This window comes from Pseudonaja textilis, chromosome 9, assembly GCF_049901715.1.
Source record: "Pseudonaja textilis isolate UNSWEBS1 chromosome 9, rPseTex1.2, whole genome shotgun sequence".
NCBI classification, from domain to species: Eukaryota; Metazoa; Chordata; class Lepidosauria; order Squamata; family Elapidae; genus Pseudonaja; species Pseudonaja textilis.
The window spans coordinates 18,724,055-18,751,326 of NC_141998.1; the positions used below are offsets into that span (position 1 = coordinate 18,724,055).

Here is a 27,272-nt window from a genome sequence, read left to right on the forward strand (position 1 = left end):
TTTTAGATGCCATGTTGAAAAGAATAAGAAGCTATGTATTCCTGTGTCACACATTTAGGAGCAGAAGAATGTGGTCCGATGAATGTAGCATATGACTTCAGACGCATCCACTTTCACACAATACATGGAAGACCCTACCTCCTAGGAATGGGATGGGATAGGACAGGATGATAGGATAGGATAGGATAGGATAGGATAGGATAGGATAGACTAGACTAGACTAGACTAGACTAGACTAGACTAGAATAGAATAGAATAGAATAGAATAGAATAGAATAGAATAGAATAGAATAGAATAGAATAGAATAGAAACAGAGTTGGAAGGGACCTTGGAGGTCTGTGACCTCAGAGCTACATTCCATGGGATCATCTCACAGAGAGAGAGATGCAGAACAGTAAAGACTTCCAAAGAAGTGCTCCTTCAGGGTAACAATTTAATAATGAGTCATTGCTGTTCTCAGGTATCCTTGCATTATGAGTGAGCAGTGTGCCCTTCTTGTGTGTTGTATTGGAAGTTTGAAGCTTTCTATGTAGAACTTCCCATATGTGATTACTGCGATGCTGGGGGGGAAATGCCAGTACTATGTATGTTCCTCTGACCTGCTGTCCTGACTTTTGGATAGATGTCTTAAGATTTTGGCTGGTTTGTACTCAAATGCTGCCTTCCTTTTTACTTTATGGATTGGACTCTGGTTACCATCTTTGAAGGGATTGCTGGCTTCCACATTGACTGTCTGGATACTTCAACTTGATTAGCCCATCTAATTGAGACCCAACATTGCTCAGTATACAAAAGGTAAAGGTTTCCCCCTCAGTCTTGTCAATTGTCGGACACGGTGCTCATTTCCCATTTCTTGGCTGAGAGAGTCAGCGTTGTCCGAAGACAACTTCCATGGTCATGTGGCCAGCATGGCTATTTGCCAAGGCTGCATGGAACACTGTAATCTTCCCGTTGAAGTAGTACCTATTTATCTACTCGCATTTGCATGCTTTCAAACTGCTAGGTGGGCAATTAGTACGCACGAACATATAATTTAGACTTACAAGGCTATCCAACTCCACAATGACTCATGAGTAGTAACAATTTGAGAGAAGACATGACTCATTGTTGTTGTTATTGCTGTTGTTCACTTAAATTCATTATAGGCACCCACTCCCATAGACTCTGAGCTGCTAATTACTATTACCCTACTTTTTATGTCGCTCATTCCATATCCTCAGACTAACTGCTTCAATTCACAGAAATATAACTTAATTTTGGCTTCCTGCAGGCAGGAGGAGGATCCATTTAGTGAACATTTAATGTTAAGCCTCTTTATAAAAGCCCTTTCTAGAAGTCTAACAAAGACACTAGATTTTAGAGTGGTTGTGAATAGTTTGTTCATTGCAAGGAATTCACTATTACCTTTCCTATTTCCAGTCAGAGGAATGGATCTTAGCTATTAGGGCCAAATCTGGCATGGATTTCTACATGTAGTTTTGTACATAAACATAACTTGGATTTTCTGACTTCCTGAGCCTCCTTCTTAGAATAATATATGATGCCCCTATCTATAGACTCCAGGACTCAATTAGTAATATCCAGCCTACATTCTCTAGGCTATGATGACAAATAGAGTGAGTCACAAAAGGCAACAACAAGTGTTTCAGTGATTGTTAAAATAACCATTTTAATGCAGGGACATTGCCCAACATACGCTAACCACATCAGCATATTCTGGTTATTTTTACCCCAATAAATGAACTTCATCTGAAGCTCTTGCAATGTAGCTATGACAACTATACCATAGCTAGTGATACCTTGGCAGCTTTGTATATAATATGGCTGTTCAGCTTTTTAAAAAATATGATTTCAACATTTACCCTTTGTTCTCTGTTTTTTCTACACCATTCCCTTGTACCTAATTAGAAATAGCAGTGATGTACATGAAATGTATAGGAAAGCTCTAGAAATAGGAAATTAGGTTAAATTTGATATTTTTAAAAATGATGTTGACACAAATGGATGGCGCCCAACTTGCAAGTCATACATCCCAGGCATCAATTCTGGAAAAAAAAAAAACCTTAATTCTGGTTACCACATTGATTTCTTTGGCATTACATATATCCATCAACATAAATATTTTTACATACACATATAGCAATAAAGATATTTTCTAGCTTTTAGGAGACAAGCCTGTGGGTATAACTGGAACTATATTCTACCTTGTAACAGACAAAGAGTTAAACAAACTCAAGTAATCATTAGTTGGCATTATTACTACAACATACAGAGTTAGACTATGGGTTAGTCTGTTTATAAACTATCAACTATAATCCATTCTACCTGAGCTCAGTTGGGATTGGTTCAAAGGCTCTGAAATAGATGCTGAACCATTACTATCCATCTCCAAATCTGGATGCAGTTGTGGAGGGTGGGAAATGGAGCAAAATAGGATAAAAATGTTATTATTTTTAACGATGTATATGAGCACCTTGATTTTCTAAGGCACTGAAATTCTAATTTCAAATGACTGCTCAGTTACATTCTAAAAAGTGAAACATGAAACAAATGTGACTTTTGATTGGAATTTGCTCCCTTCTACCTGAAAGTATGGCAATTGCTGGTTTGTCAAGGCTATTCTTATTAATGTCTGCTAAGATTTTGTTTAATGTGAAAAATCAATCACAACTTAAAGAAAACAATAGATGGGTTAAAATGGATCCCTTTCTAGGGCTAGAAGGTATTGTATTACATTTTTACTGCAACCCTTACAGAGCATATTACAATTGAAGGCTAAGAACATCAGCAAAGCTCTCCCATTAGTCGGTCACATGTTGGATCTCCGTATACCACCTGCCAGGGCCTTCAAAATAACCTACCAATTTCTCCGCTGCCATGGTTTTGTTTTATTAATAGTATGCTGAACAAAATTGACAGCATATGCTCAAAGTATGTGGTGATGAAACTGACAGACTCGTTGAACAAATATTGCTGCAAAGCAAGTCTAGTATGGAACACACAAAAAATATTTTTCGGGCCATATGCTGTGATATCTGAGAATGGCAAGTGTGTTTATCTGTCTAATGAAGGATATCGGAAAGGAATGAAAAATCAGCTGAACTGTCCTCCATGATGTTATGCCCAAGCAAGCCAGAAAGTCATATACGCTTTCTATTTCTCCCTAAGATTATATCATATCACAAGAAAGAACAGCAAGCTGTAATTTCCACTGCTTTTCCTTTTACCCCAAATGAAATTTCTCAAAGCACATCTCGTATCTGTGTAGGTTTCTCCAAAAGGCTAGGTCCAAATAAAGTGAGGGAAAGAAACTGTACTCTTCCAGATATACTTTGGAGACTCGGTGGCAATATATTTTGCCATTCCTTGTTCTGTACCCTTTTTTTGCTGTAATGTTGGAGTATAATATGTCTCCATTATAAATATAAATAGTATTAAAATATTTAATCTTACTGCACAGGAATGCTTTCCTTGTGTGACAGGTTGTTTTGTAGGAAAAAGCTGATGTGCTTCCACTACTGCTAAAGACACTAACAATGAAGAAAAGTATTATAGATGGTCATTAAAATTATTAATACTATACTGTTATGCTTATGTAATTCTCATTCTCTGGTTCCATGCAATTCAAAAATTCAGTCTAGGAATTAATTGTAGAAAACACTAAATGTGTAAGTCTGTGCGCACACAAAAAATAACCCTTAATGCAACTCTGTAGGAAAATCAACATTTTTCCAAAGCATACACTTTTAAGATTATGCAATCTCTTACTCTGGGATATTATTTTACAAATACTGCTTGTGTAATAAATAAATAGTAAGCAATTTTAGTTACTCCTAAAAATTAGTTTCAAGCTCTTTTTTTTCTTCTTCCTTATTTACCTTCTACTGTAGATTTCATTTTAACGCAAGTTGTGAAATAAAAAAATTACAAGGAAATCTCACTAAAAAGTCACTGCACATTCCTCAAATACTGAGTACATTAATATACAACAGTATACCAGAATTCTGACTTTTTCAGGAACAAACAGCAAATGCAAGTATCTTGATCAATCATTTTCACATCATCCCAGACAGCATTTTCCACGGTCTGTTTGTTGTGATATTCTCAAAGTAAAAAAGGTAAGAACAAATTCTCATGTTTGGTTTTATTTTGTCCAGAAAGGAACATGGCATGGTTTCTGGTTTATAAACTATGACCAAAAACCTTAAGACAGAACTTGTCCTTGAGAGCTCAAATGGGAGGTAACAGACATTCTGGTTTACCATTGCATATGAATGCAATTACAAATACAGCTGAAAATAAGAAAAATGATGAAACAAAAGGAAAAAGAATAAATGAAAACATACAAGGGGGGAAGTAGCTCCAGGATGCTGGACGGGCTCCAGGGGCAGGGGAAACTGGGAAAGTACAATTTAAAAGAAAACACATTATTAACAGGAACATCCACCTGGAAAAATAAAACATTTTCATTTCAAAAGACATGCACCCATTTCTTTAACATTGTGCAAAGAGTTAAATGCTACACAGGAACCTAATTCTGCATGTGCTGAGGATTTCCACAATTGTTTGCACACGCCCCAAACCTCTTCTGAAAATCAATGGAAGTTTGTATTATTCAGCAGTACTTTGTAATTAGGGTGTATTTGCTTTCAAAACACTTACAGTGATTCAGTTAGAGAATGAGTTACCATTCTGCAGCTGGCTAACCACTGGCCATCAGTGCAAGGAGACACAGAAGATCTTTTTTGTAATTGTGGAAATAATTATCTACCTGCATCATTTCCCACACTAAAATAAACCTGAGTGGGGCACTGCTTTTGAAAGCAGCCCTCTCTCCCTGGCCACCCCCAATTTGCAAAACCTGCAAAAAATAATTTATAAAACCCCTACCCCACTACCCCCACCAAAAAAACACAGATGCATTTTGAATGACAATACTATGTCTCCTTTATATATACATCCGTTCCATCATTATCCTGACATAACCTCTTGGCTGGCCGCAGAACGATGCTATAAAAATAGCCAAAGAATTTCACAGAGGTTTATTTAGTACCAAACACCAACCTATAAGCTGGTAAGTGCTCAATGGATTAATTAGGAACTAAAAAGACAAAGAGTCTCTTTGAGAGCCTATTGTATTATTAATCTGAAATATGCTTTCCTTCTCCATTCGGACAATTTTAAAACTCTTTGGAAAGGAAGGTTTATGATCCCTGGCTTTCAGAAACTGCATTTACTGAATTGTGCTCCTATCACCATTTTCAAGTTCAATGAAAGTCAATTAGATCAACACAGACTTCCTTGTGGGCCAGTTCAACCACTTGACTCATGGAGACCGCTTGAATTATTTTATGTACCAGATCTCTGCTTATATGCAGCCTGTCGTGTGCTGTGTCTATCTCAGGAAATCCAGCGTTTGCAAGCATCTGTAATGGTACATATTATCCATGGCTGTGGACAACATGTGGAACAATTGGAACCCACCAATTCAATAGTTTCAAAATGGCTGCCAAGTTTCCTAGTCCTGTATAAGTTGCCTAGGTAACCTTGATTTCTATTGTATATGCTATAATGGGGTATCATTAACTCTTACACTTTTAAAAACTATTATTTTAAAAAGAGATTTAAAACAAAAGCCACGTAAAAACTATCAGATTCATGTGCTATTGTACTTTATCCCACAAAATAGGATTACATTATCCAGGCGCTGCCAGGATGAATTCCATTTGCATAATAGTATTAGCAATGTTTTCAAGTTCTTAGAAAAGGCACAAACATTAAGAGATTTTTTTTAACAGCATGTGTTTCCTAGACAAGCAACTTCAATCCACATCTTCTATTTTGTTAAAATGTTATTTGTAGAATCTCAAATGTTAATAAAAGCACTTCCTAGGCAACATCAGAAAAGCACATGTAAAAATGAGATGAAAAGCATGAGGTTAAGCTAACAAACAAAACATTCACATGAAGTTGATGGCATCTCTGAAAGACCTGCAGTGATATGAAAACCAATCCGAATGATATGGAGGGCAACCAAAAGAAAAGGAATCGGAAGAGAACAATAAAACGATGAAGATACCTGATATCATGATTTTATAAAGTAGGGAGAGCTGAAACGTCAGTTCCATCTTTCTCTTTTATAGCACTATTCAACAGACTGGTGTCATTCAGATTCATACAACTAAGAATGGAATTATACACCACAAAGAACAGGCCACAGCCACGTTTAGACATTACAAGGTACACATCATTACAACCACTCAATATCATAAATAATACGTATAGCATTTCCCCAAAACATAGATGTTTAGTCCTACACTCCTGATTTTAAATATTTGGAAGAGGAGGAGAACATTGCATTTTCCTTCACAGAAAGAAGTTTTATGCCAATTGTTAAAAAAAAGAAATTACTATTCCTTATCCTTAACCCAAATTGCAACAGACTGATCTAGAAGATTTTGCAAATCAATTTGGAATTAGGCAATAAGTTTTGGAGAGAAAGTAAGCTCTGGACTTTATCTAAGTCTACTCTTATCCCAAGTATCTCAAATTGGACGATCCTTTAAAATCAGAACTAACAAGTTTTGCAACCCCAAAATATTTGAGAACTTGTTTTCAGTGACCACAGAGTGAAGCTAGCATTGAAGGGAACACAGCTAATTTGTTGCTTCGTCTATTTGAGAGAACCCATGTTGATATGCTGACTCTCATTTTCCATCAATATAATTCTGCCTTCGGGTATATGATGAAACAAGATTCATGTTCATGTCTGTTTAATCTTACAATATACTTTGCAACGGTTGTATCTGAATATCTTAAAACCAAAAATCCTCCTGATCCTTCTGAGAAAGCACAAGCAACTAAAAAGTGATGACAACAGTACCACCTGAATTGACCTCAACCACAATATAATTAATTAGTTATTAAACCGTAAAGAAGATTCACAATGCATATGTTCCTCAATATTTTTCCTTAACGTAAAGCTTCAAAAAAAATCCTCTCTAATTTAAGCAAATCTTATTTATTAATCACATTTTAGAAATGCCTATCTCATTTCACAGACTGGGAAGATAAAAGATACACATAATGTTTATTCTTCCCTTATTCCATAACTCATTCAACATTCGACTACACAAAGGAAAATCAGTCCTAGGTCAAAACAACTTCTGAAATACGGTTCATCAAACATTAGATTTGACTCTATTGCTTTCTAAAGGACATTTACACACAAACTGGAAGTTACATTCGGTAATTATTGCTTGTATGCTCTTCATTATTAGCATGGGTGTTTCTGTTTAATTGTTGACTTTTAGGAAACAGCCTGAAAACATGTAGGTGTTTTATTTTATTTTATTTTGGCAGAGGCTTTTTTTATTATTATTTTGGAAGTCAGCATATAAATTCATAAAAATAAGCAATGGGTTTTAGTCCAACAGAGTTTCTTTAGCAGATAAAAAGAAGGAAATAAGAGGAAAACAGGCACAGCAATGAATCAGTTCTGAGTCTGAAATGCAGGGAGTAAATTCAATGGAAGAAAAGGCAAATTATATTTTGCATCTGTCTTACTTGGCAAGAAATTAACTTCCTCTATAGAGTAACTCTGAGAGGTGCATCTGTTTATGATGACCAAGCAATGATTTGAGACAATGGTTACCAAAAATCTCTTTTCCCACCCAAAACATTAAAGAAATCAGTTTAAATGGAAAGGTTTGACCAGCACAAACTAAACAATGAAATAAGCTTGCATGGATGAATCGTGAATGCAATGAAATAACTTTATAACATAGCAAAGATACTAAAAACTGTAAGAGAACAGAATTTAAACCAGCATTTTGTGATATTATGCACATTTGCTTGAAAAGCAAACAAACATACCTGGCTTTGGTACAGAATTGGTCACTGACTGAGGGACTTTGTCGTTAATTAGTTCAACACATTCACTAGGAAAGAATCCCACCTATAGTGACATACAAGGATAGAAAAAATGAAGCTTGTATCCACGGGCCATTTAAACAATTTTAACAGAATCATGGAATAAGAACACATCCAGATGATTTTGCAAGATAGTTTTAATAAAAAGAACATTCTTCCCCTGTTTTACATGTGAATAGAGAAGGAGTTTGCTAGCCTGGATTTCGTTTTATTCTAGCTATTTTGCCTGTCCACAGCTTCCGAAGACAGAGACATAGTACTATTTCAAGAATTACACATTTGATTTGAGTTCAGTGAAATCAGACAAGGGGTTTAAAGAGAAAAAAAAATCAGGTGTCCACATTTTTGAGAGGTTTCAAAGGATTAAAATAGCATTATGAATTCTCCAAAATGTTTTTTTCAAGAGGCAACTGGACTTTGTTTTTCCTTGAAGACGTTTCACTTCTCATCCAAGAAGCTGATCAGAACTGAAGAAGTGAAGCGTCTTCAAGGAAAAACAAAGAAAGTCCAGTTGCATCTCAATAAATGACAACCGTGACGTAAAGAAGAATTAGGGATGACGTGATAGCGGTATTCCAGTATTTGAGGGGCTGCCACAAAGAAGAGGGGGTCAAATTATTCTACAAAGCACCAGAGGGCAGGATGAGAAACAATGGTTGGAAAATAATCAAACAGAGAAGCAACCTAGAATTAAGGAGAAACTTCCTAACAGTGAAGACAATTAACCAATGGAACAGCTTGTCTTCAGAAATCGTGGGAGCTCCATTACTGGAGGTTTTTAAGAAGAGACAAGACAGTCACTTGTCTGAGATGGTATAGGTGCTCCTGCTTGAGCAGGGGGCTGGACTAGAAGACCTCCAAGGTCCCTTCCAGCTCTATTCTATTCTTCTTCTTATCTAGATGACTGAGAATCTCGATAGACATTATAAATTCTCATTCTCTTCCATTTTCTCTTAACTTGGCATTGATCAGGAGGATTTTCTATTCCTCCCACCCCCCAAAAATTATGCATTGTAAACATATTGGGGAGTAATTTTTTTTAGAATGAGTATCCATCCTCCACAACTTTTAGAGCCTGCCGTATTAACCAACCTAATAGCTGGACATACCTGAAATCCATGTTTCCCCCTCCACCAAGTGGTCAATTCTTTCGGAGGCATATCAATAACAGAAACAATATCTCCAACCTGGAAATTAAGGAATGAAATATTTTCTCATGGTGACTCAAAGCACTATCTGGTTTGATAAAAAAAATATATATATTTACTTTATCGGGCTGGGAATACAAACTCCTTTAAAATAAATAGCACTGGTTCTTGCCTATTAAATATGCAAGTATGAATTTAGGTATGCATTATGAGCGCTACCCAGTAGACATTTTATTCGTTCATAGAAAGAAAATGCAGAATAGCAGCTAAAACCCCAAACAGGCTGCTGGTTAAACTGAAAATATAGCCACTTTGGAAATATAAGTGTGTAAGGAAAGAATATTGAACAAACTAATTAAATGTAGTCCTTGGCTACTTAGTGACTATTTAAAGTTACAAAGGGCCAAATAAAGGTACTTGCATCCTAGATTCTAAATTCTAACAGACATTCCCCAATCATGGCCAACTGGTCATGTAATCACACCTAGGGTGCATTTATGGCTAGCAACTAGCCTGCATTTATGGCTGTTGGCAGCTTCCCACTTTCATGTGACCACGATTTACAGTTTTTTTGCTGAAAACCGGCGTTCATTTCTGATTCCTTGCAAAAATTGCCCATTGTAGACAATGGGTTTGCTTAATGGTCACATTGATTCGCTTAATGACTGCTACAAAAAATGTCACCTCAGGTCCATCAAGTGATGACCTGCTTAATAACCGGCATGATTTACAACCAAATTTCCAGCCTCAGTTATGGTCATAAGTCAAGGATTACCTCTACTTAAAAATCTGCACTTACTTATCTATTTGTCCCAGTGTGTTTGTTTGTTTTTCCAAGCGGCAACTGGACTTTCTGGTTTTTCTTTGAAGACGTTTTGCTCCACATCCAAGAAGCTTCTCCTTGGGCAAGAAGTGAAATGTCTTCAAAGAAAAACCAGAAAGTCCAGTTGCCGCTTGGACAAAAAACACTCCTGAGACAACCATGACCTGGATGACTGAGAATCTCCATAGATCCTTATCTACTAGTTTCTCTGTCTTCATTCTTAAAATTAAGGATAGAATGACAAATTTATTTTACCGAATTAACAATATAGTAAGAAAATGTACTGTACTGTACACATACACACACACATGTAAATAATATAATATGATATAATATAATATAATAAACAGAATAGAATAGAATAGAGACTAGACTAGACTAGACTAGACTAGACTAGACTAGACTAGACTAGAATTCTTTATTGGCCAAGTGTGATTGGACACACAAGGAATTCGTACTGGTGCAAATTCTCTCAGTGTACATAAAAGAAAAGATTCATTCGCCAAGAATCATAAGGTAGAATAGAATAGAATAGAATAGAATAGAATAGAATAGAATAGAATAGAATAGAATAGAATAGAATAGAATAGAATAGAATAGAATAGAATAGAACAGAATATGCAATTATACAAGCAACACGGAAAGCTGCCAGAGGACCTTTAAAAACTTCTTTGGCTAGTTGAAGAAAATGCACGGAAATAATTATATATTTATCCTGTTATTTACCTCAAAGGAGAGTTCATCTGCTGCCTGGGCAATGTATCTCTTGATAACATGAGCAGCTGCAATAGCAGGAACATTAATGGATGACTCCTCATGTACTAGGAGGCGATTCCCCTTATTATCAATCTGTAATGCAAGGTAGATGGTGAGAAAGCCAAGGACGTGCAGCCTTAAGCAATTTATTTTATAAACAAATTTATGGAGGAGGATTTCATGCTGATTTGTAAAGAAAACAGGGGAAAACAGCTTCCTGCTGAAAAAAAAGTGCAGAAGGAGTCTATGGGCACTGTGGCAGTACAACCAACTTCTGCAGAAAGAGTTCTATTTTATAGAGTTTCACTACTTCCTTGGAGGGGGGGAGGAGGAGGAGGAGGAGGAGGAGGAGGAGGAGGAGGAGGAGGAGGAATAATAATCATCAGTTTAGCTGGCCTCTGCTTTCTGGAATACTCTAGGCTTCATCCTCTCTTTTCTACTTTTTAACATTTATCTTAAGCCACTGAGGAAGTCATGATTAGTATGCTTAGCTATATCATAATACATTATCCACTGCTATCCTAAACTGTGCAAGAGGTGCTATCAACTTGACTTGGTTCTAGGGGCTATGTGGGTTTACACAGGGCAAAACAACCTATAGCTAAACCCCTGCAAGTGGAAGTTAGCTGTTCACTACAGTCCAAAAGATGCTTTTTCAAGTGGCGACTGGACTTTCTGGTTTTTCTTGGAAGACGTTTCCGACATCTCCAGGGTTGCCTTTTGGTGGCAGCTACCTTTCAAAGAACAGGTCTGTGAACTGAAGGACATCTTGGACTCATAGCTACTACTACATGGGCAAGTGGGCAATCAGGGGTTGGGAGGGGGCAGAGTTGTCCAGCCATGTGCCAGATGCAGCTCTACCTGGAACCTGAGGTCCTGGCTAAGTGATTCATGCCCTAATTACTCTTCACCCAGACTACTGCAAGGGGTTGTACCACTGCCTTTAAAATTTTCAGCTGCTCATTCTCAACTGCAGACTGAGAAGCTGAAAAGCATCTATCTACCAACATACACTTGACTAGCATGGTAGTCTATATGGGTCGTAATCTCAGTGAAGAGGACTTTTTGGTTGGTGGCTAGATTCAGGAGGATTGATATAACTAAGGATGAGGACCTATTCCTGCTTTTATCTTGGGTAGCCTAAGAGCAGAGGCCCCGACTGGCAATTTCTAATGTAGAAACCTTCCCTATTTCCATTCAATTTGCTGCTGGCAGACTGCTGCTAGTAGATACAAAGCATTTGATGAACTGAGGAGAAGGTGAAGTGGGCTCTTGTACCTCCATCCACGTGAGAGCAGGACCGCAATTTATCTTGTTGCCAGCAATGGCTGAGAGTCGGGACAGGTAAGCCATCAGCATCTGGGTAACAAGCTGCAAAGGATGAGGAAAAAATGTGATAGTTCTACCTATGCAGGGCATCCTCCCTCCCTCCCGCCCTCTCTCTGCGTCTATGTATATAGATAGATAGATGATAGATATAGATATCGATATAGATGATATAGACATAGACATATATGTTTCTCTATAGAATTCAGAGGCACCAGGCTAAAATCAGAAGACAGCAAGTTCTACTCCCATCTTAGGCATTAAAACTGGCTGGGTGACTTTGGGCCAGTCACTCTCTTCTAGCCCAACCCCTCTCTCTATGGTTGTTGTTGTGGGAAAAATAGGAGAGAATGGAGAATATAAGTATGTTTGCTGCCTTGAGTTTTTTGTAAAGGATAATAAAGGCAGGATATAAATAAACGGTTAAATGAAAAGAGATACCTCCCCTCCAAAAATATTATTCCATAACTAGTACTTTTCTGCTAGCAACAAAACTTCATTGTTTTACCTCCGGATTATCCTTCAGGGCATCAGAACGGGGTAGCTCTGAGAGCTGAGAAAAGTGTCGATCATAAATACATAGATGAAGATGTTTATCAAGTACTCTAAAGTCTTCATAACTCCTCTTCACAATCCAGCTCTTGCCCTGCAGACCAAAAAACCAAAAAAACCCTACAATGTCATTTAATTCACTCACTCATAAATGTGCAAGGACTCTGCGAACCTGATTATTATCATCGTTCCACAAATAATCATATCTTTTTGCTCAACCAGGCTTTGCTAATCAGTTTCAACCTCTAATTAAGATTCCTTAAGTCACTGTGTAATAGTACTTTCAATGAACACCAATATATTAGAATGGCAAGTTAAGTGTAATTTTCAAGAACAACCCCCCCCCCCATGCCTGAAAAAAAAAGTTTTCAATCAATGCATCCTACCTGCCTGAAAAACATGGATGCTAACCTCAATCAATCAATACAATACTATACAACCAATACAAAACAATATAAAACGAATCAATACAAAAGCTATGAGTGGCCCAAAGAGCCATGGAAAGATGGCACAGCATCACAAGACAAGATAGAAGGATCTGCACATGGATTAGAGAGCAAATGAAAATATACCACGCCATCAAAAGAGTAAAAGAACGGAAATGGAAATGAACTGGTCACATAACAATAAGAACTGATGGCCGGTGGGCCAAGGCAACCATACAATAATTCCACTTGATAAAAAGTGTCCACAAAAGATACCTAAAACAAGATGGAGTGACAACATCAGCAAGTGTTGTAGGCCCAACTGGCAAAAGAAAGCTAAGACTATTGGTTGGAAACATGCAGAAGAGGCCTTCCTCCCTGCAGTGGATAGACAATGGCTAGAATGAGGGAGGAATGGTGGTAATGGTGATGATGACAGCAACAATATTAGAAGATGGGCTGGGTTGCCTTAATATGTCATATTAAATAAATTCCAGCACCCCTTTTTAACAGAAGTTTTAAAAAAAGTACCTCTCTGAATGCTAAGATATTAGAACGGAAGTTGGCATGAATATTTAGTAGTTATTCAAACTCAGTGACAAGAGGGCCACAGAGGACACCAAAATAATACATGACAAGGTAAGCGCCATCTTCCTTGGAGTCTCTGAGATCAGAATTAAAATGTTAATGGCAGCTGAAGAAACTATTCTGCATCTGAAATATGAGGACTGACTTGATCAACAATAGTTTGGGGGAGATGCAATCTCCAACAGGTTGATCGCTCTTGAAAACTAAAATACTGCCATAAAAAGCTTTTGAATTCAAACACTCCAAATCATGTCAAACAGTGTAGACAGCCAAAAAGCAAACAAACAAATCAGGAAAACAATTTAACACCAGCAATAACTATGACAAAGTACCTCACAAAGTCTCCTAGGTAGATGTATTTTACTAATGCATTTTATCCCACTCCCAAATATGGATGCCTTCTTTCCTCGTGTTAATTTTTCAAGCCAGTCCTTTGGAAGCACATTCAGTGGCAGATAAGTATCTGAATAATATGTTTGCTGAGGCAAATTATGATTAAGAAGTGTGAAAAGGGAAAAAGGGTACATAAACAGGTAACCGAAGAATAATAAGAGGTTTCTAGCATTCAAAATTGTAGTGCTCGGCTATTTCTCTTGATTAAATCTCCTTCTGAATGGCAGGATGAAAAATATACAGCTTAAGACTCTGTCTATTTGAAAAGAGATTTGCTGCTTTCAACACTTTATTACATTCCAGTCTCTCTTTACAAACTTTTAATTTAAACAATTTGCTATCAGTCACATCTCCATGTAAAACATATAAGTACAATAGGTCAGGGAGGGAGGGAGGGAAGGAGACTGAGATAAGTGCTGGCAATTCTGGTGTAAGAATATTGAGTGCAAAACCCAGACATAAATCTATAGCATGCAGTATTCTTAGCGGTACTATATTTGAAATACTTAACAGCCAAACAGAAAACTGCTAAGGAAATGGATTTGTATTTCTTTTGTGGATGTGGGTGTGAATCATCGACCAATATAATGAACAGGTTTTCTCCTTTCTCCATGACAGCATCTCCAGTTAAATATGTTACTTACTGGTTTAATATCATCCTCCATCTATGTATACTGAAATTATTTAGAATTTCTCAGTGCCGATAAATTTATTTGACGAAGAGCATGACTGTTTCAGAGTGGTAAGCAGGTTACTCAAGGTTACTCAAGAAAGATACAGTAATAGAACATTTCTGACTAATAGGTATGCCACACTGAGAATACTCCAGATAATATTAATCAGCAAGGCTTTCCTGTTCTTTATAAGCAATTGCATTGGAATGATTTTTTATGGGTGAGAAAAAAGTTTTTATCACAATAATATGAAGACTTTGCTGGAAAAATTTGAGACAGGATTTTTTCAAACCTGCCACTGGAGACTTTCCGGTTAGTGTTAAAAAACCATAGGGAACTGATAACTCCCTCATGTTACCATGGATGATTCATTAAAACCTTTAGTTGAAAACTATCTGGATTGATACCTCTCAGCATTTCTATAATTTAAATACAGCCTCTCCTAGGGTAGTATTCTCCATTTAAATTAAGCAGAGAATTGGCATACAAAAGAACATGTTAGCAATTCTAGCAATCATGGCTCAAATGCATTAAAAAAGCACCTCTGGGTGAAAATGTGACCTAATATCAAATAGTAGGAAGTCTTTAGATGGAAATAGTTGGTCACTGTAGGAGATGGAAAAGCAGAAACTGGGGCGGAGTTAAAACAGCGATCAGCCTAGAATAGAACGTAGTCACAAGTGAAGACTAACCTCCTTTGAATTTCATTGACCTTTATCTAAATCCAAGCAGGTGTTAACCGTTACTTGAGAAGATTCCTGTGCATAAGCATGACTAGCAATAAATCAGTTTAATTGGACCTTTGTGTAGACCTGATCTTTCCCATCTGACAGTTGCACCTAACCACATCCATAAAGTGCATGCCATTTTTTCAACCATAGCCAGTTAGCTCCTCATGAATAGTGAAGGAAGAACTTATGAACTTATGAAGACGGGGCTCCTTTAAAGACTTGAAAGGAAGAAGTTTCACATGAAAGAACTGTCTTGGGGACTGTGGTTTATTTACATCTAGTATCACATTGATAGAAGAGGGGAATAAAACTGGAAATGGATTTTGAGTTCATTTACAGCTACTACCAAAAAGAAAGCAACAGTGAACCATTCTCTCCTGACCCCAAAGCAACAACTTGGGCATATCCATGCAGTTATACTAGGAGTCCAAGAAGGCAGACTTGGCTTTTACTTTCACACCTACCATACTATGTGTCAGGGGTATTCAGTTAGGTGTAACCTTTCTCTCCGATTTACAGTTAAAACAGCACCTTGCTCCATGATAAACAGAAAAAACTGCCAAGGTACATCACTCACTGAAACTGTAATTGCCGGCCTTTTGTCCAGTCTCTCAACGGAATTGCCTGACATCTTTTCAGGCTTAAAGGGAGAGAAAAGCCAAGCTGGGACAAATGGCTACAATTACCAAAGCTGAAAACATTGTTCAGCATGCTGAAAACAAGGAAAGTAAAATCTAACAAGCAGGCCTGACCTGAAGTTTTAGATCAGCTAAGTAACAGAAAGGCTTTTTCAATGTGCAGCCCCTGCAAAGAAGGTATAAAAGGCATGAGACAAACAACTGATGTGCTCGCGATGTTTTGTGTGTTTTCATACGCCGTGGATTCATCTGTTGAGAAAGCGGACGTGCTGTATCAGGACAACAGGAGAAATAACCAGTATGGCAAGCTTGCTTATCTAATAAATAAATCCAAAATTTACCTTTTAGCTATTTATTTACTATTCTCTCCCTAACAGAAGCTATCTTTCCCAGTTTTCAGTATACAATCACATACTGTACCATTTTCCAATCCAATCTAATCACCCAATGCAAAGCCCGAACATTGCTTTTTATCATTATTTTGTGGTGGTGGGGTGATGGTGGAAGCGGAGGAGGAGATGATGATGATTAAAAGTCTTCTAACCGGTTTATCTCTAGGGCCGTTGTGATAGAATGAGGTGATACGTAGGAAAAGCAGGAAAAGGAGTAGAATTTCTCCCTCATACCTAATCTTAGGCGATTGAGTGGGAAAACAACCTTGTCTTTTGTTAGTCAAAAATCCTCCTCAAATCGATAACTTAAAAATAGCATGTTAACATGAAGAAAGAAAGAAAAAAAAGAGGTAAACTCATTACGAACTCTTTCCTCTCCCTCCGCACGAAAGATGTTTCTGAATCACAGGTATTTGGTGGGACTAAAAGTCCGAGAATTTCAAGTAGGCCATGTTAAGGGAGAGTGTATGAAAGCCATGATTTTTTTTTTTTTTAAAGTCTGCTTATCTGCTTACAAAGTTGATAAATTGAAGTGTATTCAGCGAGCTACTCAGTGAAGGGAAAGAAACAAATTTTCCAGTCCAGAAGTTTCAAACGGGCTATTGCTAGAATGACTCATTTCTCTTGCTTTTTACAATGCTCCTCTTATTTGCAACAAATTGCTTCTAAGCTGCCGAGGCCTTTGAAAAGTACATGGATAGATGCCAAACTAATAAGCTAATTTCTGGATCCGATTTAACCAATGACCGTCTTCCACGGGCACATTTTGGTTTTTCAGATTTTATAAATAAGGGTAACAAGCCCAAGACTTTTCTTTATGTTCAGTAGCCATGTTGATTTCCTCTTTGTCAATGCCATGTCCTTCTTTGTCCTCGTGTAGATTACTGTTTCGAAAGCAGCATACACGTTGACTGGGGAATGTCGACCTTTGTCTCTATTAGGAACAACAACATTGGTTCAAGGCCAGACGACACAGGAGCCCTAGCAAAGGGGCCTTGAACACACACAGATTTTCCTTCCTAAAAGAGGAGGTAGGCTGTAACCCATCAAATTTGCTGGGAGCTTGGAAAGGGCTACCTGGGAACAGGCAATATTTAAGTTTGCCACAAGTGAAGTCAATCAATCAATCAGGATAGAGATGGAAGGGATCTTCGAGGACTTCTAGTCCAGCTCCCTGCTCAGGCAGGAGACCCTATAAAATTTCAGACAAGTGGCTGTCCAGTCTCTTCTTAAAAACTTCCAGTGATGAAGAACCCACAACTTCTGGAGGCCAGCCATTCTACTCGTTAATTATTCTCACTCTTGGGAAGTATTTCCTTAATTCTAGGTTGGATCTCTCCTTGATTAGTTTCCACCCATTGTTTTTTGTCTTGCCTTTTGGTGCTTCGGAAAATAAGTTGACCCCCTCTTCTTTGTGGCAGTCCCTTAAATACTGGAACACTCCATCTTGTCCCATCTAGTCCTTTTTTTTCTCTAGACCAGCCATGCCCAGTTCCTACAACTGTTCTTCATATGCTTTAGTCTCCAGGACTTCAGTCATCTTTGTTGCTCTTCTCTGCAATTTTTCCAAAGTCTCAACATATTTTTTTGTAATGTGGTGAACAAAACTGGATGCAGTATTCCGGATGTGGACAATAACTGCATATTATGTGTATTTGTTACTGTCCAACATTTACTATTGATAACAAGAACAGAAATAAAATTCAAGATAGATAAAGAACACCACAATTAATAAGCTAAAACTATTAAAATCATATTTCTGTTAAAATCAGCAGAGCTTAAAACAGTCCTCTTTAGAAAGTCTTTAAAAAAGAGAGAGAGAGAGAAAATTTCATAGCAATAAAAGTGTTAAGAGGATGAGATGGACTAAAAAAACCCAACCTGTCAGACTCTGGCAAATGAAAATGTAGGTGAAAGAATATTCTGTAATTGGAAATACAGTTCAAAAGACCTGTTATAATTAGCCACTAGGTATATCTCAGTGTCTGAGCTCAGGGATATGAAGAATATTGCAGCTGAAATCCACAAAGGCCCTTATAACCTAGCACAAATTCTTGAATTCTCTGCCCTGCGGTACAAAGATTAAAATTCTAAACTTTTAAAGCTGTTTTCTGCTTCTAGCACGAACTGTGGAAAAACATACATTTTTAAGGTTGCAATTAAGCTCCTTTGAGGTTTTTATCATCATTTTATCATAAAACCCACTTACCCTCCCTGTCTCAAGTGATGGCTTTCTGAATATGGGAGCCATGCATAACTACAGTTATTCCTCGACTTATGACCACAGTTTGGAGCCAGCATTTCGGTTGTTAAATAAGGTGATTGTTAAGTGTTAAGTGAGTCATGCCCAATTTTACATTTTATTTTTTTTTGGCCATGATTGTTAAGTGAATCATATGGGTATTAAACAAATCCAGCTTCCACTGTTGAGTTTGTCGGAAGCCAGCTGGGAAGGTCGTAAGTGGTGATCATGTATTCAACACATATAGTACAAGTTATTAATATGTTAGCATGGGTGGCAGAAACATTTTGAGTAAAGCCTGAACCATCACTTCCTGGATACTCCTTAACCTAATTGAATTTCTCATTGTATGCAGGTCCAACAAAAAATAACCAAGCGATTCCAGGATAAATTGAACCAATTTGGTAGTTACTCAGCTGTCTCCTTTTTTTGTTTTTGTTAAGTCAAGTTTTTTATTTATACTGTATATAAGTATTTGGAATACAGTATATTATCCAGGCATTTCAATTTTACAAAAGAGAGGGGGGGAAATAACAGATATACTGATAGTAATAATAATACATGTAATAATTATAACCATATTTATAATTATATTAGCTCACTTATGATCATATTAATTATACTAGCATGCTTATAATTGTGGATATTCATATTTTACTTACAGATAATAATGATCTTTCTTTATCTAATTTCTACCTCTTATCTGAGTTACTTGGGTGTTTCCTGAAGCCCAATATTATCTTCAAGTATTATAAACAGTGGGAAACGAGGGAGAAAAAGAATCAGCCAAGTATCATTTGGCTCATGCATTTTCATATAATCAAGGGAAGAAGGGTCATATCATTTACCTGGCAAGAGATTTGTACCAGGTAGACAAGCTCCTTGGACTCACAGCCATTTCTTGTTACTTCATTCTGTTCCTCGGGGAGTGAAAGCTATTCCGAGGGCCCGGGGAGGGGGGAAGGGAGGAGAAAGAGAGATAAAGAGAGACTAGGTCAGTTAACAAGATAAGCCAAACATATGAAAAGTAGAACATTTAAATCCAACTTGCTTCAAAATGCATTTTCTATCAAAGAAACAACTATTATAATGTGGGCTGGTTGTTTTGGCTTAATAGCTTAGTAATATTTTATACTCTGGTGTCAATCCAATAACATGCCTCTTGTAACATCAAACTTCTTAAAAAGCCAATTCTGTTCAAGTAAGTTTTAGAACTTAAAATTCCTAGTTTTAGTACTAGATTCACAGAAACAGTTCTACCATCCATCAATACTTAAGGGAAATTTTCTATCTGGACACCTTAATCATCTTTAAAGATTAAATAATAAAACATTTCCAGATGCCAATATACAGTATTGCAGGCCCAATTGGCAAAAGAAAACTCAGGACCATATAGGATGGAAACATGTAGAAGAAGCATTCGTCCTGCAGTGGATAGACAATGGCTAAAATGATGATGATCACTGCTCATTAAAGAAAGTTTAACTGAAGTAGATTGCTCTTGCTGGTCTTGGGTTTGTGAAGTTGGGGGGAAGCAGTGATCTACTGTGTGTGTGTGTGTGTGTGTGTGTGTGTGTGTGTGTGTAAACTTCAAACTGAACCTGGCCACAGCCATTTTTCTGTTCCTCAGTTGCCACACAGAAGAAGTGGGGAAGGAGGTTGGAATGTCTTACTAGACACAACAGAGAGCTTTCTCTTGAGAATCAAGGTCATCTCTACTGGCAATAGATAAGGTTGAGGAAGGAGTGCCTGAAGAGCCTACCAATTAACCCAACTGGCCAACATTTCTTAGTTTAATTATATTGAAACCGCAGGAAAAAATTAGATTTAGTTTTCCATTGAAGCTGTGCCGATATGTACTCATTAAATAAGACCTTTGAGAAGGAGCCAAGTCTCAGAGTTCTAATTTGCTTGGGTTTGTTAGCCATATATTTTAATATATGTGCATATACATGATACCGTGTAAGAGAAATCAATAAATTTGAATAGTCTTCCAAAATGCTTTATTCAATCATCCTTCTGGTAAGAATTTTCCATCATCTAGGGCAGAGGTACCCAACCTGGGTAACTTTTTAAAGACTTTTGGACTTCAACTCCCAGAATTCCCCAGCCAGCACGACTGGGAATTAAAGCCCAGAGGTCTTACTGTGGGCAAGTTGGGATATCCCTGATCTAGAATGGGAAGGCAGAGAGGCAGAAAAGGTATATCTACCCATTCTAGGATGTCTCTCCCAGAGCTTCTGTCCTACTCACTATACAGTGTAAGTTTTCAATCTCATTATAATTTGTATTTATATAGTGCTTTATTGCTTAAAAGGCATTCAACTTAACCAAAACTTTGTAACAACCAAAAAAAAAAAAAAAAACCCTCAGCATCCACTAGTTCTAATAGATCCTAGACTTGCTCTGGATGGCCCATCGAATACTTACAGAAGTAAAGAAATGCAAAATGGTTTCCTACAACAAGTCTTCCTGATCTATGATATGTTCCCACATACCCTTTGGTTGCCTTTGGCGGGACTTTTGGCATGGTCTCTTAGCCCTTTGATCAAAAGTTCTAATCCATTCCTTGGCTACAATTCCTCCTGTGTTTTAACTTCCCAAGGTAACTCCTGCTCACTGGTCATTTCACACCGATACAATGGACTAACCAACATTAAGAGATGGGATTATTCCTGTCTGAATGATTTACTTTCTGTGGGCATGCAATTGCCAGTAATGTGTAACCAAAAGTAGAATTTAACGGAAAGGTTGATGCTTTCTCTGGCAATAAATATCCTCTTCCATCAAATAGCTTGTGGAAATTTCTATTTTTTTTCCAAAAGGGAAGAATGTAAGCTTGCTAATCAGCATGCCAAACAAATGTTCAGATGGCTCCAAAATAAATCTGTAAGTAGAAAGGAAAAATGGGTGCTTTGACATGGATTTTGGATTAAAGGGAATAACCGAACAGAAGCTTGGTCCAAATAAGACTATGGACAGGTAGTCCTCGACTTATGCCCTCAATGGAGCTCAAAATTTATGTTTCTAGGTGATACATTTGTTACGTGAGTTTTGCATTTTACCTTTCTTGCCACCGTTGTTAAGTGAGGCACTGCAGGCATTACATTAATAACCTGGTTGTTAAGGGCATCTGCCTTCTCCATTGAGTTAGCTTGTCAGGTCACAAAAGGGGATTACATGACACCGGGACACTGCAACCGTCATAAATACGAGTCAGTTGCCAAGCACCCGAATTTTGATCATGTGACATCATAGGAATGCGGCAATGGTTGTAAGTGCGAAAAATGGTCATAAGTCACATTTTTTATTGCTGTTGTAACTTTGAACGGACACTAAATGGACTGTTGTAAATCGAGGGCTACTATGGGTGGGGAAACCTGGTAATCTGAAGGGGGACTGAACTGAAGCTGAATAAAGCTGCATTCCCATGTATGCAGATTCATCATGTTTTTAGGTTTGGTCCAGGTTACAATCTGGTCAAGAGAAAACTTGACCAAACCTGAGATTGTTCAGCGCTGGTACAATTAATGCTTGCCAATCACATGATGTGTCGGTTGTACATTGTGCTGCTTTTCCAGATATTTCAGAAACTTCTACTGAATGCAGGAGCTCAAAAAGACTGCCATAATTTGAATCCCCCGCCAGCAAGTTACACGTTGTGGAACAAATGTCATGTTTTACTTGTAGAGACATATTCCGTTCATTATTTCCTGCAAATAGTTTATCAACTTAAAAAACAATTACTACCAAACTGCCTTCAACTGAGCCCTGTATACTGCACAAGTTAAAAAGAGGGCTGTGAAAATATTTACAGACCCCTCACATCCTGGACATAAACTGTTTCAACTCCTTCCCTCAAAACGATGCTATAGAGCACTGCACACCAGAACAACTAGACACAAGGACAGTTATTTTGCTGAACGCCATCACTCTGCTAAACAAATAATTCCCTCAACACTATCCAACTATTTACAAAGTCTGCACTACTATTACTATTAACCTTCTTGTCACTCCTTATCACTCATCCCCTCCCACTTATGATTGTATGACTGTAACTTTGTCGCTTGCACCCTTACGATTTATATTGATGGTTTCCTAGTATGATTTGATTGCTTATTGTATCCTCTGACTATCATTAAGTGTTGTACGTTATGATTCTTGACTCTTGACGAATGAATCTTTTCTTTTATGTACACTGAGAGCATTTGCACCAAGAAGAATTCCTTGTATGTCCAATCACACTTGGCCAATAAAGAATTCTATTCTATTCTATTCTATTCTATTCTATTCTATTCTATTCTATTCTATTCTATCCTATCCTATCCTATCCTATCCTATCACATTCAACATAGAGGCCTATCAGTATCACCTCTCCCTACTAGAACTCATTGGCCTACATATCTTTTTCTCTGGTTGAGAAAAAGAAATGGCTTCCCATATTAATGGCTGACTTTCCAGCTCAATTAAAATGCTCATTGAACAATGGCTGTGGAAGAGTTGTTGTGCTTTCACACAAACTGCAGAACAGATATTGCCATCACGGTAAAGGCAGTAAAGAACTGCCTAAGGAAACTTAAGATTGTAATTACATTCTTAACCGACAATAAAGGTCACACCACAAGGCACATTATACATATTAAGTATGCAAATAACCCCATCCTTTGCAAATATACCGCAGAGAAAGTCTGCAAAGTACCAACCCAGGCAACTCTGGGCTGCAGAGAAGTAGATTTTCCTGTCTTCTGGATTCTAGAATAGCCAGGCAAATACCCCACACTATTAAAAGAATGAGGGGAAATATCAAGCTTATGGAGGATTCAGACAGAATGATCTCTCAAGATGATCGAGCAAGTTCAGTTTCACTGCTATTAATATAACATTCATCTATAGCAATAGCACTTAAAGACTTACCGTATATACTGCTTCATAGTGCTTTACAGCCCTCTCTAAGCAGTTGACAGAGTCAGTATATTGCCCCCAAGAATCTCGGTCCTCATTTTACCAACCCCGGAAGGATGGAAGGCTGAGATGACCTTGATCGAACTGCAGGCTGTGGGCAGAGTTTGCCTGAAATATGGTCCATTCTAACCATTACGCCTCCACGGCCCTGTCAGATGCCCCAATGGACAAGCTGTGCCACAGGCAAAATGCCCCCTTAGCCATTACACATTTGTGACATGCAGTAATGGGGGGATTTGTGTACCACAAGTAATCCCTGACTCACAATCATAACTGAGCTCAGAATTTTGGTCCTAAGTCAAGATGGCGGTTAAGCAATTCATCGGTGTGATCATGCCCAATTTTACAATCTCTTTTGCGACAGTTGCTAAGCGAATGTCACAATCTGTAAGCAAATTCACGGTTCACAATGCCAGTTTGCAGCTAAAAAAAAAAAACAGGCTGGTAAATGGCCTGTTTTTGGCCCCAAAAAGGGTCTGTGTGTGAGGGGAGGGAGAGGGAGGCAGGGAGAGGGAGGGAAGAATTGCGGGGAGAAGGAAGGAGAGGGAGGGAGACAGAGGCTGGTAAATGGCTTGTTTTTGGCAAAAAAATTGTGTGTGCATGAGAGCGGGGGGGGAGGGAGGAGAAAGAGGCTGGGAGAGAGAGAAAGAGGGAGGGAGGGAGAAAGGGGGAGGGAGAGAGAAAGGTCGGAGAGGGGGGAGAGGCTAGTGGATGGCCTGTTTTTGGCAAAAATGTGTGTCTGAGAGGGAGGAGGGGAGAGAGAGAAAGAGGGAGAGAGAAAGGGGAGGGAGAGAGAGAAGTAGGTAGCTTCGAGTCTGGATTATTCGTAGCCCGGAGAGTTCCATGGTAACTTCAAACAGTCACTAAGCAACTGGCTGTAAGTCAAGGACTACCTATTATGTATTACGTAAGTTGACATCAACATTATGTGCAAGCTGGACAGAAACCGAGGATCACAGGAAGCTGCTTTTTATCAAGTCAAATCTTATGTCCTTCTATGTTAGTGCCAGTTTCAACTAAGACTTGGTAATCTTTCTGTGCGTAGGGACATTTCACTATCCAGCATCCACTTCCACTGACCGGGACTGCTGGAGTTAACACTCAGCAACATCTGAAAAACTGCAAACCCTAATTTATGCAAAAACTGGCTGGATTCCCTCCACCACCAGCCTTATCTGGATCTGTTAAGAGGGGAATGGCTTATCTTCCACATGCAAAGCATGTGCTCTAAATCAGAGCGCTGTAGAGGCTCTTCCCTAATTTAAAGTTTCCTTTCCAAGATAAAGGTCAAGCTCTAGTTGATTACTGGATCCAAACCCACCATTTGTCAACAGGCTATTATCTTGTTAACATAGCAAATAAACACTGATCTGTCCTAACTAGAGAGGACATTGTGCAAGGGACGAAGGATTGAATGAATACCCAGTCAGCTATGAATGATTGGGCACTGTGTGTCAAAAAAGATTAGGAGATACCAACAGGATTTTGTTACTATGAAGCTGGCATTTTATTTTATTTTATGAGGTCTCCAACATTAAAAGCGGCCATCTTCTTTGACTGCTTTCTTGCACAAATCCTCCTGGGATTGCTTTACTTCAGATGAAGGAAGGAGAATAAAATGTTTAATGTTTCTCAGCATTAAAAAAAAAAAAGCAAACATTCTGACACATCTACAGTGGAGCAAAGCTGTTACTTCTTTCCAGAAGAAATGTGGTAATCCACATAAAGGAAACTCCTCTTGGGGAGGGAGGAAAGAATATTTAAAAAAAAAAAATTTCCTACAAGCAATCTTGGAAGAGTCAAAGATTTATTAACAGCCTGAGAAAGATTTGTGTGATTTTTGTGGAAATGATAGCTCAGCTCCAGCAGAAAGACAACAACTATACTTAACGAGAAACAAATTCCACAAATTTGATTTTCTATTTACCCAAAACCCACTGCATACATTTTAGAAACACTTTACCAATCACAATACAAAATTGCTGACAGTAGAAATAGCTAGTAGACGGAAGTGATATTTTACAACAGGAATCTTTCTGACAAAGCTTTACAAGATCTAATTATACCATGGATCATGAAAATTAGGGTAGAACAATATTTTAAAAAGAGTTTCTCATTACTGCATTGTTCCACAGTGCATTTTTACAAAAGGTCTAAGACTCTAAGTAAATGACTGTCTAAAGCAGTAATACCTGGGCATATATCTCTATATCTGCTACTCTCCCTTTACCGTTTTTCTTATTTACCATTCTTTAAAATGCCATTAACCAGGTTTCTTAAGGGCCTTTTCTGCAGTAGTCCTATAAGCAAGGAACCAGTTTCATCTGGGATATCAAGTCCTAACACTTTTCGCTCAAACAGTCTCCTGAATTGACTTTATTGCTCTGTGCAGTTCAATATTTCAACCATTATGGTATAATGGTTTTTATTATTATGTTCATGTTATACTTTTCATTGTATCTATAGTCATAAGTCATCCTGGAATAGTGCCTTTAAAATGGATCTATGATTCAAAACAAGTTTTCTTTCTCATCTACACAAGGGCCTTTTCCTTGTTGTCAGCTTTATTTCTGTACGTCCACAGTCTGAAAACAATCATAGTTTTCAAAGGCTCATCTCCAATAAAAACATTGAGGTATACGCTTACAGTATGTCAGAGTTTTTCTGTAGCTTGATTCCAACAAATTTTGCTTTTATAACTGTACTACCTTATACAAACAGATAGAGCATATGCATAAGGCATTTAATAATACATATCAATGCATGTGGGTACTAGAAACAAATGTAAATAAAATTACATGTAAAAATACTATTCCACCTAGCCAAGGCTTCCAAATGCTGTCATTTCTTTGCAGTTTAAGAAAAACTGATATCACTGTTTGAAGCAATATGAAATCCCGATATTAATTTTATTGATAACCTCTGTATTTTATCAATAACTTTGACTATAGGCACCAACTTTTCAGTGCATCAAAAAATCAGTCATCAAAAGGTTAATCTTCAAACCAAAGAGAGGAAAGAAAATGGATTTTGTTGTTTTTTTTTTCCCCTCTCAGCTTTTACAGCTGAGGTTCATATTAAAAAAAGCTCCTGCTAAAACACTAAGTAAAAGTACATACGGAAGTTAATAAAATGTATTGATTCTTGTAAAAGGCACCTTTAAACGCTGCCACACTCAAAATATGTCCCTGCTGCTTCTATTGCTGAGATCCTTTGCTGCAAAAAGACTTCTGCGTCGAAGATGCTTTTAAAAGCAACTCTTCCCATCCAATCTACGCTTATCCTGGCTACAGTGACCGTTTATTTCCATGGCTGGAATTTCAACCGAGGCCTGTGAATTCCAAGACAGTTCCAGCAACTAATTGGGGGGTGGGGGGTGGGGGGGCGAACCCTTCCAAGCATCAGCTCCGATATTGCAAGAACTCCAGCCGGTAATGAAACCCAAATTAAAAACCTCACGTTCCATTCAGCTGCCCCTTTCCCTAGTTCCCAATGTCCCTCGGGATGAACATACCTATGAAGAGGGACAGAGATGTCCCTGGGTCCCCCAGTTAGCCTTTTCCAAGCTGCCCATTTCATGCTGAATTTGCGCTGTGGAGAATTCGGTGCAGTTCCTTTGGGGTTTTTTTTTTCCCCCCCTCACTTGCGTTCTTGCTATGAAAAGGTCCGGCCAGATGAACCATGTAGCT

At 38.0% G+C, this 27,272-nt stretch overlaps 1 protein-coding gene across 3 annotated transcripts in view; it reads right to left on the minus strand.

The window, feature by feature from the left end:
* ARHGAP32 (Rho GTPase activating protein 32) overlaps positions 1-27,272 on the minus strand; it is a 107,009-nt gene that overhangs the window by 51,214 nt on the left and 28,523 nt on the right. Inside the window, exons 4-11 of one of the 3 annotated variants that reach the window (XM_087939106.1) lie at positions 19,470-19,556; positions 12,495-12,632; positions 11,939-12,031; positions 10,631-10,753; positions 9,043-9,120; positions 7,877-7,958; positions 4,348-4,398; positions 2,327-2,395 (exon numbers count right to left, since the gene is read on the minus strand). In XM_087939106.1, coding sequence (XP_087795232.1) covers positions 2,327-2,395; positions 4,348-4,398; positions 7,877-7,958; positions 9,043-9,120; positions 10,631-10,753; positions 11,939-12,031; positions 12,495-12,632; positions 19,470-19,556 — 721 coding nt within the window. Of the gene's footprint in view, positions 1-2,326; positions 2,396-4,347; positions 4,399-7,876; positions 7,959-9,042; positions 9,121-10,630; positions 10,754-11,938; positions 12,032-12,494; positions 12,633-19,469; positions 19,557-27,097; positions 27,265-27,272 lie in introns of those variants that run through there. The other 2 variants (XM_087939104.1, XM_026709197.2) reach the window with 2 other exon arrangements.